The sequence below is a fragment of the Perkinsus marinus genome (assembly GCF_000006405.1).
Source record: "Perkinsus marinus ATCC 50983 genomic scaffold scf_1104296932410, whole genome shotgun sequence".
NCBI lineage: Eukaryota > Perkinsozoa > Perkinsida > Perkinsidae > Perkinsus > Perkinsus marinus.
This window is the reverse complement of record NW_003215453.1, coordinates 250,662-268,580: the sequence shown is the minus strand read 5'-3', so window position 1 is coordinate 268,580 and position 17,919 is coordinate 250,662. Positions and strand designations below refer to the sequence as shown.

Here is a 17,919-nt window from a genome sequence, read left to right as displayed (position 1 = left end):
ACAATCATTTTTCATCATGAACTCTACCATAACTTAACTGATTCAAGCCTTGACTAATTAAAGTCAATAACGTTTTCACTTGTGACTCGTACAATCTACACTTCGTGTATAATTCTCTTATCACAACAAAAACCATAACATGAACAATTCTCATTCTTCATCACCTTCGTGACGTCACAACAAATCTGAATATTTCCATCTACACCACAGCTCAAACAGTCAGCTCACGAGTCTATTGAGTCCCACATGCCACTCGATGACGAATGCCACCTCGTACTCGTGCCAAGTGAGTTCGTCGGAGGTAGCAAAGCTCCACGTGGTAACTAACAAAGAAATCTTCCTATACACACAACAGGAACATTGCTAGACGTAAATTCCTACGACTCTGAAGACTTCTAATAATCAAAGCGCATATAGTTTAAGATTGTCATTAGTGGCGTCGTAAAACTTTGTGAAAAACGCGACATTTTTCGCGGTGATATGCAGTAGTCGTGAAATATATTTTTCACTAGTGTTTTTCATATCCCAGCCGCCCGTGAAAATCCAATATACTTTTGCGTATCCGAGGAGGGACATCACTTTACATCTCTGCGAGCCATACCATAATTCGACTTTTTCACAACACACCACGACCTCACCTTCCTCCCACGAGTTCGATCAAGGAACGACGGCTTCAACCTGAATACGCACATGGTCAACCACATGTGTTGGTGATGAAAAAACGGCAGAATATTCTCTGTGTATTTCTACCCAAATTCGCATGTGAACTCGGAAATTTCTGAGCTCAGCTGAGGATCCCCAAAATTTATTCCTACTCCAAAACTGTGGTCAACTACATGTGTTGATGACAATATGAAAATTCCGAGGAATGTTTTCTGCGAAATTCTTCCTAGTTTATATACACTTCTACCGAATTCATATGTAAACTCCTGAGCTCAGTAGCTGAGGAAAGCGAACACATATTCCTACTCCAACACTGTATAGGAAACTCCTGAGCTCAGTAGCTGAGGAAAGCGATACATATATTCCTACTCCAACACTGTATAGGAAACTCCTGAGCTCAGTAGCTGAGGAAAGCGATTACATATATTCCTACTCCAACACTGTATAGGAAACTCCTGAGCTCAGTAGCTGAGGAAAGCGATTACATATATTCCTACTCCAACACTGTATAGGAAACTCCTGAGCTCAGTAGCTGAGGAAAGCGATTACATATATTCCTACTCCAACACTGTATAGGAAACTCCTGAGCTCAGCTGAGGAAAGCGATTACATATATTCCTACTCCAACACTGTATAGGAAACTCCTGATCTCAGCAGCTGAGGAAAGCGATTACATATATTCCTACTCCAACACCACCACATACCACACCTCACCCAACTCACCTCGAATCAACCCAAATACTTCCATCCGAATCATCGCCATCATCCGATATGTAAAAAGCGCGCGCCCAATATTCATTATATCTTTTTTTCGATTTTTCCTGTGATTTTTTCAATTTTTCCTCACGCTCTTTAGCATTGCAATACAACCTCGACCACACATCGCGCCCTTCTCCAGATCTCCATCGTGTTTTCAATCCGCGATTAATTCCCATCTTGTCACTCCTTCCTAGTGCGAAATTTAATCTCTCAATTTCCTTTTCATAACTTCTCAACTGCGCCCGAGCATTCTCCAATTCTCGCCATAGCTCATCTTCACAACAACAACATTTTTTCTCAATTTTTCCATAATCAGCCACAGTTTTCTCCTCAAAATCGTTATTTTCGCCATCAATACATACCGCACTTTCCTCAACTTCTGCCGACTCCACCTCCACTTCACATCTCGCAAGTCGTTCCCTCAGCTCTGCGTTCAGCCGACATTCTTCTTCTAATTTTTTCCGATTTTTTTCCAATTCTTTTGTCATTTCCGCGTTAATTTTTTCCAATTTCTCGGCGCTCCCGAGCTCAACCATAATTCCTTCAATTTCCATGTCATTTTTCATCAGCTCAATTTTGTTTTTTTCCTTTCCCTTTCCCTCTAGTTTTTCTTCCAAAATGTTACCATCCTAAAACCAGTTTCCCACCAGTATATGAGAATACGCACATGATCAACTACATGTGTTGAAAATTCAGAAGAAAAAATTCGCCAAATTTTCATCGCTTTCTGTACACTTTATGAATCGTGTAAAAACACCTGAACTCAGCTGAGGAGAGCGAACATATATTCTAATACATTTGTTGGTATCAACGTAAAAATTCTGAAAAAAAATAGATTCAAATTCTTATTGGTTTTCTATACACTTCTACCCTAGTTCTATAATTAGCTTTGGAAACTCCTCAGCTCAGCTATCGAAAAAACCACATATATATTCCTACTCCAACACTGTGATCAAGTACATGTGTTGATGACAATATGAAAACTCTGAGGGAATCCATATTGGTTTCTGTACACTTCTACCCTACTTCTACAATTAGCTGTAGTTACTCCTGAGCTCAGCTGAGGAAAGCGATTACATATATTCCTACTCCAACACTGTATAGGAAACTCCTGAGCTCAGCTGAGGAAAGCGATTACATATATTCCTACTCCAACACCTCCACATACCACACCTCTCCCAACTCACCATCTTATTATCTTCCGTTTGCGTTACGCTGTCGATCATTCTCCCAGGAAACTCAACTCTGAAAACACCTCAAAATAATCCATCCACTTGCGTGAAAAATTATACCAACCTTCTTTTTTCCGCATATAAAATTTCCTCAACTTCTTCACTGTTGGTCTCCACAGAGACGTCAAACACGTTCCGCTTTTCCTCCTCATTTTCCGTTTGAGTTCCCTTCACGTTTCCTATAGTAAACACAGTTATTGGAGAAATATACATATGTTCGCTTTCCTCAGCTGAGTCTAGGAATTTCCAGAGCTACATTATATACAAACTAGTGTAGAAATGTACAGAAACCACCAATAATTTTCCCGAGAATTTCCTCCGAATTTTCGTATTAGCACCAACATATGTGGCTGACCACACACCTACTAGTAGTAATAGAGCGCTATCTATCGAAACCTTCAAAGAGAGTATCAAAACAGCTGTTCATACAGTATTTCAAATTGATTTTGAATATACTCCAAAAATGTGACTTCTCAAAAACTTCACCTCTTTCACATGCTATACTTCACCCTAATTTCGGGGGAAGGACATATGCACATGGTCAACTACATGTGTCGGTGATAATACGAAATTTGAGTTCAGCTGTGAATACAGCTGTTACCAAAGTAAGAGGATAAAGGGAAAACCATAACATTAATAATATAAAAGTATTATGAATAGATGTAATCGCTGATAATACTATTAATCACATTATAGTGGAGTTTCACAACCCATTTCACGCGAAGTGGTGTAAAACTCCGTGAAGAGCTCGATATTCGCAGTAGTCGTGGAATATATTTTTCACCAGTGTTTTTCATATCACTAGGGCCGCCCGTAAAACTCCATTGATAAACTGCATGATCAACTATTACTGATTTACCTCCATACGACAAAAATGTTATATGATTCTACCAACGTATAAAGATAGTTACTATTAATGTGTTTACTAACGATATTTATTTTAGTCCTAAATATGAGAAATCAGTACAAGGTGATATGCATATGGCCAACTACATGTGTCGATGATAATATGAAAATTTTGAGGAAATTCATCTTAGTTTTTGCACACTTCTACCCGAATTCGCATATAAGCTCTTCTCAGTAGTCAATGAGCTCAGCAGCTGAGGAAAGTGATTACATATATTCCTACTCCAACACTCTAACAACATATCATCATTCTTACCGAGGTCTTCATCCCGTTCCCAGACTCTTGTCACTAAAATATTCGTCTGTCGCTCCTCCTCCTCCTCCTCCCCCGAGCCCCGCATTAACCATCTCAGTTTGGCTCTAATAACAAGGACCATATAATATCGAAACCAAAGTCACTTTTTGAGTTCTGCAACGGTAAAGGCCGTACCGTAAAGAGCGCAATTCGTTCATATCGAATATGATAATAGACGATTCACCTTAGCATCCAGTTCTCGTGCTCAATACTCTCGAAAAAGCTCAGGAGTCTACGCCCGGCAATACCCCCTGGGAACTCCTGAATACAATGGAGTTTCACCACCCTAGTGATATGAAAAACACTAGTGAAAAACGTATTTCACGACTACTGCATATCACCGCAAACATCACCGCGTTTTTCACCGAGTTTTACACCACTTCACGTAAAACGGGCCGCGAAACTCCGATAATGATATTAAATGAATATGCATGAATATTCAATATAATTGATTTAATGTAGTTTCACGGGCGGCCCTAGTGATATGAAAAATACCAGTGGGAAATATATTTCACGACTACTGCATATCACCGCGAATAATATCGCGTATTTCGACGCCACTTCACGTAAAACGAGCTGTGAAACGCCAATGTACTCAATTCAACGAAGCTCCTCCCGTTTCACTTGAGGTATAAATACCCCATAAAATATAAATAAAGTATATATCCATAATTTGGGTCTGCGTACGAAATTAGCACGCAGATGCAGTGTTGGAAAAAAACGTTCGCTTTCCTCAGTTGAGCTTAATAGTTCCTCATAGATGTTTATATACGAGTCGGGAGAATACACTAGTAGTGTACAGAAACTAACAAGAACTATCCAAAATTTCCTTGATATTGTCAGCAACACATGTGGTCGACTATGTCCATATTTTATCACACTGCGTAGATGCAAAATTAATTACCGAATTCATCGACCACGCCAGACAATAAGAATTTTTTCCCCGAAAAAAATCTCTCAAAAAATTTTTTGCTCTCCCGAGAAAAAAAAAACTTTTTTTGGCCTTAAAAGTTTCTTTATAATCGACTTTGCCGAGAAAAGGATGTTCGTCAAAGCCTCACTTTGAGCATCTTCATTAACGTGTTTCTTATCTCAAAACCATCAATGCCAATGAATACACCATGGACATCGAGAGGAGCAGTCATCGTTCACGCGAGAACAACTGAAGTCTTGAACAAGATCAATTACTGCGGGTTAGTAATGTGTGGAATGTCAGCAAAAAATAAATGCGTTAAAAATGACGTCCGTGGGATTCGAACCTGCGCCTAACTGAAGTATCGACAAACGGCGATAATAGGAACTTCAATTTCAACACTAGTTGGCCGTATTAGTGAGGGGAGTTCCTCGTTCCCCCTACTGAATGAGTTAAGTCCTACTACATCTCTAATTGGACTAGCCGAGCGTTTCACTAAACTGCAATCTTACTTTCCAAATCATCCTCCATCGTTTAAAGCGTGTTGACATTCGCGGGCAAAACTGTTCCACAAGAATCACTGTCGTAACTCGAATCATTCAAGTTGAATGTACGCCAACTGAAATATTCACGAACCACACATAGTTGGTCAATTAGCCATCGTATCGGCCACATGATGTTCAGGCAGAGTTAAGACACCCATCAACGCCGAGGAACCTCCGTTCCATCACCGAGGGTACGGAGCTTGATGTAGTCTTCCCCACGCCCTCCTCTAATTCCCCGTGTTAATCCGTGATGGAAACTTAACGTTGCGTTTGAACACATACTTATTGATCAACACTCATTCTGATCCCATCGTCTAGGATTTCTCGATCGTATTGGCATGTCCGGTGAAGAAGTATATGCGGTTAGAAAGAGGTCCGGAATGTCACCATCGATGGAACGCCTCATCCGTGCAGAAAGTATCAACAACACCAATGGAAAGGCGTACCTACAGGATCACCCTGCTTATAACAGTCCCACTCGTGCCCGGACTCCGGATGTGCGAAGAGAAAGAAATGATTCATTTTTGCTAACTCGCGCGGAGGGAAGAGCTTCTGCGTTGGAGAATCAAGTGTCCGAGATTGAGGCCCGATACAGTGCAGCTCAACGGCAGCTGAAGTCGACAGCGCAGAGCTTGACGGCCATTTGTATGCTATTTTACCGACTCATTCAAGAGGTGGCTTCCGGGGATACCGGCCGGGGACAGAAGGGTCTGTCGCTGACCAACAGAGCGATTGCAATAATATTAGATTATATCACACCAGTGAGGCAGGCTAGCGAGGCTCTACTGGACATGTGGAGTCACTTTTACTACAGAGGTGACTTGTCTTTCACAGAGGCGAAATCGAGCGATTGGCAGTCAGCACTCGACGGACATCAACTTGCCCCTGCGCCTAAGGTGAGCTTTCTTTCTCCTCTCTCGTGTATCGGGAAACGATAGCTTCCGTGAGTTGCAACAGTGATGATGAGAAGAATTGCACTATAGAGTACTCTATATCATTCCGCTGAATTTCCTCGATCATTGATTTCAAGATGAGTTTCGGTGCAGCTCCATGTTGATACAAACATCTGCGCGCATCGTTCCTTCAGAGGTTGTTCCGCATACTGTACATCTGTACGATACTCGAAAATGCTCTGTCCTCATGGAATCGGTAGTCTACGGCATACGATGCGTAGTGGCTCGAATTCGGGAGTCAGAATCAGTTAACACGAAACAAATCGAGCCGTCGGACTCCTTTGCCAAACAGGAGCAGCCCGGGCTATTCAACCATGACTTATAGTATCATCCGAACCATCAGCCATTACTTAGTTATTGTACGTATGTCAGCATCACTACACCTGCTAACATACGTACACATCTGCGAACACAGATCTTCCATGGCATCGAGGGGAAAGAGAAAGACATGGTTAGGTTGAAGCGACTGGGTATGAGGTCATTGCAAATTGTCGTGTATTGCACTTAACAGCTTGATGATAGGGAAAGTATTGGAGCTCCCTTCGATATAGCCCATCGACGCGCGAGTTCGCACCGCGGATGATAACAGATCCTGTATAAGCCTCCTGTACTAGCCTCGCTCTCTGTGGGCCCCACGATGATCATATCGAATTCCGTGCTTGGAGTGTAGGTCAGGAATGCGTGACAGATACCGCCCCCACCATGCCCGCCGAATCAGACGACAACTCACTTCCATGGGCATTACGAGCCAGAAGGCCCGGAATTTCAAAGAGGTCTTCAGAACTTCGCCCTGACGAGTTCATTCTCGAGAGACTACTGGCTAGTGGAAGCCTGGGTAGATCGTTTGTCGTGTATCACAATATCGAAACGCATCTATTCATGCAGATAGCGACAGCGCCAGATGAACCTCTCGATATCACAGGAGCTCGAGAGAACATTCCGTCGGCGCTGTCGGACTTCTTTAACGTCCATCCTCAACGCATACGAGAGCTCGAGACTGACATCAGGAAAGGCCGGGTAAACGTCGAAAAGCTCCTCATCCTATGAGGGTGTCTTTACTAGGTAATTGTCATGACATTGTGCGTTGCGGACATTGACGATCCCTCGGCTTTGTCGGGCATCGACTTACTCATCAACATCACTGAGTCTGGGAAGGACCCAACTCATACGATGTGGACCAGCAACGATTGGCTTTACGAGTATAGCCAACGGATAACCTTCAAACCTATTGGTAAGCCAACTGAAAGGCTCCAGTCGGAAGAGAATCCCTCAAGGTTTGGCCGAGGCGATCCTCACGAGACTGGCCTCGTTGGAAACCAAGAGGTCAGAAGAGGGAAGGTCACGCGAACCACCTGCTGAGGTGGCGATTGCTCACAGACCATCCATGAGTAGATAACAACGCTACAATGCTTTAACGTTGAACAGGAAAGATCCGTTAGATGAAAATGCTGAACTTCTGGGCGACCTTCGCCGGCAACTCAAAGCCGCACTTCGAAGGAACGACAAATTAGAAGAAGAATTATCGGAGGCCCGCCGAGAGGTATAATCATTGCCGCTTAATGCATCCGTTGACGTCTTCGGTGCTCACTAGGCTGAACGCGCGAGGGACTCAGCGGAAAGTGGGAGTAGCAGCAGGGATGAGGTTGATCGGGAGTATGTTACCGAGGTGGAGGCCGCACTACGACGAGAACAGCAGAGGTTAGGTCTACGTTGGAAGGAATCTAACATCTTGAGGGAGGCTTGTGGCTATTGTTTCATCGTGTGGAAACCGTCCTAGTTCGCCATGCTCGCCTGGCAGGGTTGTCCACCTCGAACGTGAGCTCGAGGCAGCAGTAAGGGCCGCTCAGCGTGTTACTCACGATAAGAAAGTGAAGAAGGCCCTCGAGAGTGAACTCACTCATGTACAACACCAACCTCTCTTACGATTCGTTGATTCAATGACAAGTCTCCGGTGGCCCTATCAGATAAGAGCCGACAAGGAGAAACACAGGAGGGAGAGGGACGTTATAATGGAACGCTTGGCTTCCGAACATCAGTCGCAGCAAAACATGGATGAGCGAAGGGCACAGCATGAGGTGATCCATTCTACTGAGATCACCATCACTGTAATGGTGCTGTCGTCTCAGACAGAGAAATCTAACAGAAATGCTGAGAGGATAGCGACGTTGGAATATTTGTTACACAAGTCGTTATCGTACTCCTACGTAGCTGTCAAGCTGCACTCGCTATCACCAACACCGCCGAACGCTGGCTGGGGTCTCGAGATGTTTTACGCACAGCTAAACACTCCCGATTCTTCCGGAAGCGTAGATTCCCAGGTCGGACGGCCAAGAAATGTGTACGATCATCAAAGGAGATTTCAGGGAGCTGAACGAGGCGACTGGAAAGGCCGAGTGCTGTTTCTGCCTTATACTGAGGGAATGACTTTCACAGTGGATGTGAGTTCTCAACCACCTGTTAGTCTTGGCTAATACCGCGCCCTTCAGGTGACATGTGTGTGGAGGACGGCACAGGGCGAGCCATGTCGTCAAGAAGAACTCGGGAGGACGGAGTTTATCCGAGTGACAAACCGTCAGACAAGGAATCCTACACAAGCCGCTGATGACGATGAGATGATGGTAAGCCTCGTATCCAAGCATCTCGATCATAATAGAACACTGTTTGTGATCTCTAAAGGACACCTACCCGTTGCGGAAGTCGACCAGCAAGCCATCAACCATCTATACGGACCCATTGTATATTCGTCTAGGAGTTTACTGCTGCATAGCTGGTGGTAAAGTACAGCAGATCCGGGCCGAGCTAGCCAGCGAGCGGAAGAACAGTGCTGCTGTAACGTCATCCGCCTCCAACACTGCTAGAAGCCGTGCCTCCGAGGATTCCCTCGCCACAGAATCGAGTGGCATTCAGCCTCGTGCGGAGAACGTAAGTATCGAGCCACGCTGTGTTTGACTCACGAGTCGTTTGATCATTGCCATTGCTGTACTCTCGCTTTTCATCTGGCCAGGCGGAGCGAGCCACACGATATCGCTGATTCCCATAAGACCAGTGTAGCGTCATCACAGTGTTGCAGTGTCTCGAATTAACATAATGTTGCGTGTGGTTCGGAAGAAGATGCATATTGTCAAGGCTAGTGATCGGAGTCCGTTCGGGAAAACATGCTAGCTGTGAGATCGTTCCATTTGGTTGACATATAATGCACGCACGCACACCGTGAGACAGGATGAGATCCGGAAGAACAGTTGACGATGCTTGACATAATTCTATTTGCCTATGGTCCACTTTCTATCAATTTGGCGGAGAAATTGGAGAGCCTCGATGCTATGCACTATGAAGTGCGCTTGATCTGGTTATCCAAGAGTGTCTCTGATCTGCATGATCAAGTCGACTTTCCTGGTCGTTCTTGTATGTTGTGTGGAATCGTCGATAATTATTGTCGTTCTTTGCCGTGCTTCCAATGTGTTTTCCCTACCTCCGGTACATCGTTTTAGCCTTGCGGGTTTGGCATCTTCCCTCCCTCTCATTGACAATGGAACAATTTCATTGAACAATGTTCCCTCCAGTGGAGTCTACCAGTTGGTCTACTAGTGCAGGACCTCCACCAGTAGACCAACTAGTGAGCGTTCTTCGGAGACGCATCCTCATCCCGGTGGCCAGCTCAGGCAGAGAGTGTATCACTAGGCGTTTCGAACGCTGTCAAAGAGAGCGGGCATAGTCACGACCAAGAGCACGAAACTGACATGTCCAACGCCTCTCATGGCCTCTCAGGAACTATCCTCAGCTGCTGACCGGGTAGTGCTTCTTCCTGGAGATAGGCTTCACCACCGAAGTCGCCAGAAAGTGCTGTGAGTCTGGAAGAGCTCAGGGAACCTTTCAGCCTTGGAGACCTGTATGACCATCAAGTTCACTCGGTGAGCGAAACAATGTAGATATACATGGCTGGTCTGGGTGGGTTCGCCTGTTCTCTGGCACGTTGGGCAACACCGCTTACCGAACCCTCATAACATTGGCTCGCCATGAGAGAAGGCTGAATATTCATCGATCCGAAAGTCGTGACTATGCGTTCTGTCAAACTGGCAGCATCTAGCTTCTCGCAGCGGACAAACCCAAGGAATTCTCCCTTTATTCTACTATCATGCACAATGATGACTTTGCCGTATGGGCTGTGTCTCGATTCGGGACTCCCGAACCACATGACATATCAGACTGAAGGATCCGCGCTCAGCCGCAGCTATTTTTCTGGCAAATCAGGGCTGCTGCGCAGTTCATGAGCTCATCCTGAATGCTATGATGCAGATACCTAGCGTCTTTGGCCCCTGAGATCATCCCATCGTCGGAACTAGCCACGAGTCTAGTTAGCCCTAGGAAGTTCCCGGAGTTCTTAACTTCACCATTCTCGTCGAAGATGTTCTCCCCGTGGCGACGCAGAGCAAAACCCCATTCACAACAGAAGATTATGCATTGTCGGATGACCTCGAAGTAATGGCGATTCCCGCGGATCGCCTCCTAATTCTGCTCGTTGAGTGCGGCGACCACTGACTGTCCCTTCTCCTCAATCTTGCTCCAGTCGAAGTAGGCCGAGTGCTACTCACATCATACGAGTAGTACTCGGCCTACTTCGTCACATGCATCCGCCCCCACATCCCTGTACATGCAAATCATTGCACCACCCCTGTTTCTACGTTTGTTGCGACGCGACTGATTAACATCCGAGGCAGTACCTCGAGGGTATCATCTCGAAGGTTTGATCATCAACTGGACATTAACTACTCATGTCCAGTTCGTGATGTCTTTGCCGTTTCGTCCTTCTTCATGTAGGGCAGAGTAACAGCATCCGCAGCATGACGGAGACTCTTTGTCGGTATGACGGTAGGGTACCGCGATGACCATGGTGATGTGGTATAGTTTCGAGATCGCTGGTACTGTCGACATCTTTCTATTTCCGCGAAATGGTGATCGTTTCACGTCTACCATCCCACGAGTGCATCTCCGATGTTGCCTCCTACTGAGTAACACAACTCGCCCTTCTTATTTGAACAGCATCCTCTATCGACACAGCAGCATACATCAACATGAAAACCGAGCTCAGTTGGGCATCGGAATCTAACGCGTGAATCGTCTGACTGGAGGGAAAGAGTGTAGTGTATTAGATGCTTCTCCGCCTTCTATGGCCGAGTCGTTCCAGCCCCACGGCCTCTTCGTAAGTCGGCAATGTATCATCCAAGCCGAACGCCCGGGCCCTGCTCTCGGCAGTGTGTTCGAGCTCATCATACCTGACCAGAAGAACATGAGCCCATCACTTCAGTGATGAAATGATCATCTTACGCGGGAGGTGTTGCGTGTATAGGTCCCGGCGTAGGAGAAGCCAGCTGAGCCCTAAAAGATCCGGGAACGCACTATTGCGACAGATGAGGCACAGCTCACCTCACAGTGTGTCGATACCGACTTGGATATCGCATAGACGGATAGTAACTGAATGATGTCCATCCAAACCAACGACTAACTGGGTGCTTACTCAGACTCAAGGATGAACGAGGGTCGTATCGTCGTATTAAATAACATCCTGGGTTTCCCTCGAAAGGTAATCATAACACCCTGATGTAGTACTCGTCGTGTTTCAACTCCGAAGAAGAATGCCTCAGTTCTCGATGCGCCTTCTCTAGGACCCAATTCCATAACATTGTTCACTGTTCTCAATATGGGCACCACCTGTGATGTACCATCGCTTTTTTCGATACTGAAGATTGCCTTCAGCCGTCGAACGTGACGGTTCCCACCAAGAGATCTACCCAACCTCCATCGAGGAAGCGGGCAGTCTTCCTCCTGGACCTCAACCTTCCAATGCTGAGGCTCGTGGCTTACAAAAGTCGCCACACTTTCGCCTGCTGACTGGCATTCCGGAACTCGCAGATGTTGAAGGTGAATGGGCTCCAGTTTCTCGAGTTCATTAAGTAGATCGTATCCGTGCGAATCCGTCAGTTGAAGCATCGTGGGTCTACGAGCAGCGACCTTCTTTGTGTAACACATCTTCTTCCCTTGCATGCCCTCGATTGAACACGGCAAATGAGGGTCCACACGAATAGACCCTCCAGCTGCGCTCTTGGAGGAGTCCTTGACAATGCATTCATCATCCCTGTAGCGAATATGATGTGGCTGCCGTGGATTGATCAAGGCGCCATGCATTGATAAGCTCCTCCATGGCCCGCCCGCCTCCCTGCCAACGCACATGGCAAGGAGAGGAAGTTGAAATTCGCAGTAATATTTATACTCCGCCTCGACCACAGCTATTAGAGTGATACCAATACAAACGTTGTGGAATCTCATCGTTAGAAAGACTGAAATGGCCGTGCCGAAAAATGAATACATTGAAGGGTCACCGAGCTACTTGGAATTTCATCTGTAGAGTTGAACGTTATCATTAAAGACCCAAGGCTAGCAAACATTCCTCCTCAAGATGAGATCGCCGGGAGGCTCGTCTGTGGCGAAGGCAGCACAGATGAAAGCACGACCAGCAAGAGCAAGCATGAACATATCTACCGCACCAACGACCTCATCCGTGAGGAGCGAGCTCACACTAGACATATCCTTGCTGCATATCCCTTCATTGAAGGGATACTTCATAACGACTCGTCTGGGAGAGGCGCAGTGCGAACCTGTCTGGACCCTCATCCTCTTCCACTGGAATGCTCATTCGCTCAGTTTGAAGATTTGTGACTCACGAATGCCAAACAAGCGAATATATACCCCATTCAAGCCATGGACAAGTCACTCGAACCTTCGGATGAACAATAGATTGAGCAGATACGAAGTTGACCTTCACCCAGCAAGCCCCCGGGAACTTCGGAGGGCTGGTGAACACGGAGACAGGTGGTGGAATCTTAACGCACAATTCACCGCGCGCGCCGGCTGATCGAAGTAAGTCCCAACATTGCATACCAACATCACCAAGGCCCTTACGAGGAGGCGTAAGCGGCGACGTCACAATGTGATTTGTCGCCGTACACGTCTCCACTCCTTAACGTAGGATGTGAGGAAATCTTCATACTGCGTGGTAAATCCTTGATGTCCCGCGCTAGAATATCGACGCACACAAAAAAATGCGTCGCCCATTTCCAAATTGGAAATTTCAATGTACTCGTGTTCGATCCGCAGTGACGATGTTTTTACTGACACTCATTCAACAGCGCATATTTCTTTTGAAACTTTGAATGTTTCTAAGTGTTTGAGTTATTTTTGCCGAAAATTGAGTTCGTTGTGTTTGTTAATATGCACTTGTAGTATCCCCTCAGCCTTCTTAGTGAATTCGATCTTGTATTAACTAAATACCACCAATAAGTGCCAAGTATATATTACGATATTAATTTCATATCCTTCGATGGGAATTGAACCGGATACCTCCTAATGTGCAGTCGAATGTGTTACCATTTCACCATAGGAACGTGTTGAAAATTGTATAAAGTCGACATCAGGTCGTTCTTATCGGAACTGCGCTTGGCATGAGCGCTGTGATACCACTTGTATTACTATTCAACAGTATAACCCTTGTGACACGGGTGTGTGGTTGAGGAATCACGTAACGGTAGAGAAGCACCAACACGAAACCCCGCGCTAGCGTGCTCCGTATTGTTGGCACTGCGTTACCGCGACGTGATTGTTGTGTGAAGGTGCCAAAACCGTCACACATCTCCCGGGTCGGGAGGGTTGGGAGAGAGGAACTAGAAGGTTCCTTAGCTGTATCACGTTAACCTATACCGCAGCAGATTGTTACGATTTGCACGAACGCGCACAGCCATTTGTCTTCTGCGTGCGAGACGCACGCGTAATAATTGCGTGTAGAAGGAGGGGGGACACTCCCTGTGTCCGCTCAGGTTTTACTCACGCGACACTGCGTTTGCTATCATGGGAATTGGGAGACACCTCCAAAGCCCCCACCCTTTGAAAGCGTGAACTTTTATGGGAATATTTTCGGATATTTTGCCCCCGTGTAAAACAGCCGTTGACAATACAGGTTGTTCTCAGTGATAGTGTTGAATCCATGATAACAACAGCAGCAGAAATTGAGGAAGGAGTGGTACCAGAAGAGCCCCTGTCGAGCAACGAGCCTTTGGAAGCAGCAACCCTGAATGCTGAAGTTGTTGTTGATGATGATGACGATACCCTCACTTTGAAAGAAATCAGATGCAGAAGGTGACGAGGGAAATTATTGGAGTTAATTTAGAATTTCTGCAAATTTATACGAAATACTACAATACAGTTTCGCTGTTTCCAGTGAAAAACATATTTTACGACTACTACATATCACCGTGAATATCGCGTTTTTCACCGAGTTTTACGCCGCCACTTCGCGTAAAACGGGCTGTGAAACTCCATTGTATAATAACATATAGAGAATATATCTATACATGAAGTGCAATAGAGTCTGGAAAAAGGTTCAATCTGATCATTTTCATAATTTCTGGTGTCAGCGATGCGTGGTTTTGCTATTATAATCCTGATTACGAAAAAAAACCGATATTTTCATAATGATGATGGGAATCGCATTGACTGCGATCAGAATTATGTCGCATTGACACCAGATTGCTGTGGCAGGTTCTCTCATAAAGTGGCTTCGCTGTTATCGTCATCTGCTGCTGTTGGTGACGGCAATGCGATCATTCCTAAGGTGAGTTTATCACTCATAAGAGTGTTGAAAAATATGCACATGGTCAGCTACATTATGTGTTGGTGACAATTTTGATAAATTTCTGCTGTTTTTTTTGTACACTTCTACTCGAATTCGTATGATCAGCTGAGGAAAGCGATTACATATATTCCTACTCCAACACTGTATAGGAAACTCCTGAGCTCAGCAGCTGAGGAAAGTGATTACATATATTCCTACTCCAACACTGTATAGGAAACTCCTGAGCTCAGCAGCTGAGGAAAGTGATTACATATATTCCTACTCCAACACTGTATAGGAAACTCCTGAGCTCAGCAGCTGAGGACAGCGATTACATATATTCCTACTCCAACACTGTATAGGAAACTCCTGAGCTCAGCAGCTGAGGAAAGCGATTACATATATTCCTACTCCAACACTGTATAGGAAACTCCTGAGCTCAGCAGCTGAGGAAAGCGATTACATATATTCCTACTCCAACACTGTATAGGAAACTCCTGAGCTCAGCAGCTGAGGAAAGCGATTACATATATTCCTACTCCAACACTGTATAGGAAACTCCTGAGCTCAGCAGCTGAGGAAAGCGATTACATATATTCCTACTCCAACACTGTATAGGAAACTCCTGAGCTCAACAGCTGAGGAAAGCGATTACATATATTCCTACTCCAACACTGTATAGGAAACTCCTGAGCTCAGCAGCTGAGGAAAGCGATTACATATATTCCTACTCCAACACTGTATAGGAAACTCCCGAGCTCAGCTGAGGAAAGCGATTACATATATTCCTACTCCAACACATGTGTTTGTGACGATATGAAAATTGTGAGGAAATTCTTGTTGGTTTTTCTGTACACTTCTACCCGAATTCGTATGTAATCTTTTATAATTAATGAGCTCATTTCCCAACACTGGAGTTTGTGAATAGTATATATTCCACGACTACTGCATATCACCGCGAATAATAACGCGTTTTCCACACTGCGAGAATATTCTCCGTTTTTTCTCTTAGACGGGTACGACCGGTCTGCCGCCATTTTTACGTTCCTATGGCAGCACTTGTAAGCGCGAGGAACGACTCATGGACTACCTCCAGTGAGATGAGCATTTTTGGAATATTTTCTGGTGATGATCGTTTTTTCAGAGAATTTGAGATTAAATTTCGGCGGACGTATGGAGGGGAAAGGAAACTTTATTTATGCCCATTGAATGAAATTGGAGTTGCGAAGTTTCTCCCAACGACGATTCGGCCGTTCAAATTGGTAGTGATTGGAGTTTCCGTGATATGAAAAATATATTTCACGACTACTACATATCACCGCGAATAATATCGCGTTTTTCACCACTTCACCTTAAACGGGTTGTGAAACTCCATTATTTTGTGAGTTTTATTCGTAATAATGGAGTTTCACGGGCGGCTGCGATACGAAAAATATATTTCACGACTACTGCATATCACTGCGAATATCCGGTTTTTTGCCACTTTACGTAAAACGCGTTGCGAAACTCTGAAACTCGCGTGAAAGTATTTGTTAGAGTTTACCCGGTTTTCGCGAAGTGAAATGTTAATTTTTTTCCACTTGTGTTTTTTGTATATCAAGACTTTTGAGTGTATGCGATTTGATGATGTTTATCGGAGTTTCAGCCGTGATATCGAAAAAACACATATCGCATTTCATCTAGTGGAAAACGCATGTGCGCAGTGAATAACGTGTAGATCATCGGATGTGTTTCACGTGGACTGCGAGGAGTTTTCAAATCACTTCAGCGTTTTTCACATGCAGTATTACGCTATAGATGGGCAGCGTAACGTTTTCTTACGGTTTACGTTACGGCGTGCGTGACGCGAGCAGTTTACGGTTACGGAAAGGCCTTACGACTCTACGGTTGGTGCTGAACTGCTTCTTCAGAATTGTGATAGAGAAATTCACTGTAATGCACTCCACGATAGCTCAAATAGTTATTGAACTCGTTTTTTGTGGCTCGGATTCAGCCGAACCGATGAGAGAGTAACATTTGGTTTCGCATTTGCCACTCGTCTCATTTGCAAATTGCGTCCGTCTTACTCCCAGGCTGGCCTGGAACTGCCAAGCTGGCCTCATCCACGGACTCGCATTTACATGGAATAGATTTAGGCGACATGAATGATATATCCTCGTTTTGTATTCTGCATCTCCGTAAGACCCGTTACGGCGCCGTAATTTTGCGGTACGGGGCTTGAATCGTAACCGTAAAAGTGAACCGTAACGGTCCGTAACGTAATTCTGCCCATCTATATATTACGCCACTTTCGAAGGGGTTTGTGAAACTCCAATAATTACTATTAAGACCAGCATCGTCGTTGTTATATATATTGATTATGAAATTATACTTTTATCAACTCATGGGCGTACGATGCTGAATGACGTAGTTTTTCACGTTGAGTGGGGAGAGCGTCCCGGTGTTATTCACGGTAAGTGCTTTCAATGCACTTCGCGTAAAACGGGTTGTGAAACTCTGATATATGACGTAATTTTACGGTGATATACTTGGTATGTATCCACAGGCCTATCCAGAATTATACGACGCTGAAGCTTGCGCTAAGTTCCTGGCAGATCATATAGTCTATGAAGAGTTGAAGGACGCTGGAGAGTAATAATAGTAGTAGTAGTAGTAGTAGTAGTAGTAGTAGTAGTAGTAGTAGTAGTAGTAGTAGTAGTAGTAGTAGTAGTAGTAATAGTAGTAGTAGTAATAGTAGTAGTAGTAGTAGTAGTAGTAGTAGTAGTAGTAGTAGTAGTAGTAGTAGTAGTAGTAGTAGTAGTAGTAGTAGTAGTAGTAGTAGTAGTAGTAGTAGTAGTAGTAGTAGTAGTAGTAGTAGTAGTAGTAGTAGTAGTAGTAGTAGTAGTAGTAGTAGTAGTAGTAGTAGTAGTAGTAGTAGTAGTAGTAGTAGTAGCAGTGGTAGTAGTAGTAGTAGTAGTAGTAGTAGCAGTAGTAGTAGTAGTAGTAGTAGCAGAG

The 17,919-nt window shown here is 44.8% G+C and overlaps 3 protein-coding genes across 3 annotated transcripts in view; 2 read left to right on the top strand and 1 right to left on the bottom strand.

Moving 5' to 3' along the window:
* Positions 1–95: 95 nt before the first annotated feature.
* Pmar_PMAR022301 (hypothetical protein) lies at positions 96–5,000 on the bottom strand (the record flags this gene model as incomplete). Its single annotated transcript, XM_002785514.1, has 8 exons — positions 96–185; positions 229–323; positions 1,865–2,051; positions 2,610–2,667; positions 2,719–2,833; positions 3,817–3,920; positions 4,040–4,116; positions 4,917–5,000. The coding sequence occupies 8 exons, from the start codon at positions 4,998–5,000 to the stop codon at positions 96–98; spliced, it is 810 nt and encodes a 269-aa protein (XP_002785560.1).
* A 2,145-nt stretch (positions 5,001–7,145) lies between these two features.
* Pmar_PMAR022300 (hypothetical protein) lies at positions 7,146–7,625 on the top strand (the record flags this gene model as incomplete). Its single annotated transcript, XM_002785513.1, has 2 exons — positions 7,146–7,283; positions 7,329–7,625. The coding sequence occupies 2 exons, from the start codon at positions 7,146–7,148 to the stop codon at positions 7,623–7,625; spliced, it is 435 nt and encodes a 144-aa protein (XP_002785559.1).
* A 6,673-nt stretch (positions 7,626–14,298) lies between these two features.
* Pmar_PMAR022299 (hypothetical protein) overlaps positions 14,299–17,919 on the top strand; it is a gene marked incomplete at both ends in the record, with an annotated part of 16,833 nt that continues 13,212 nt past the window's right edge. The window contains 5 exons of the mRNA XM_002785512.1: positions 14,299–14,450; positions 14,853–14,925; positions 15,938–16,020; positions 16,070–16,187; positions 17,471–17,556. Coding sequence (XP_002785558.1) covers positions 14,299–14,450; positions 14,853–14,925; positions 15,938–16,020; positions 16,070–16,187; positions 17,471–17,556 — 512 coding nt within the window. The remainder of the gene's footprint in view (positions 14,451–14,852; positions 14,926–15,937; positions 16,021–16,069; positions 16,188–17,470; positions 17,557–17,919) is intronic.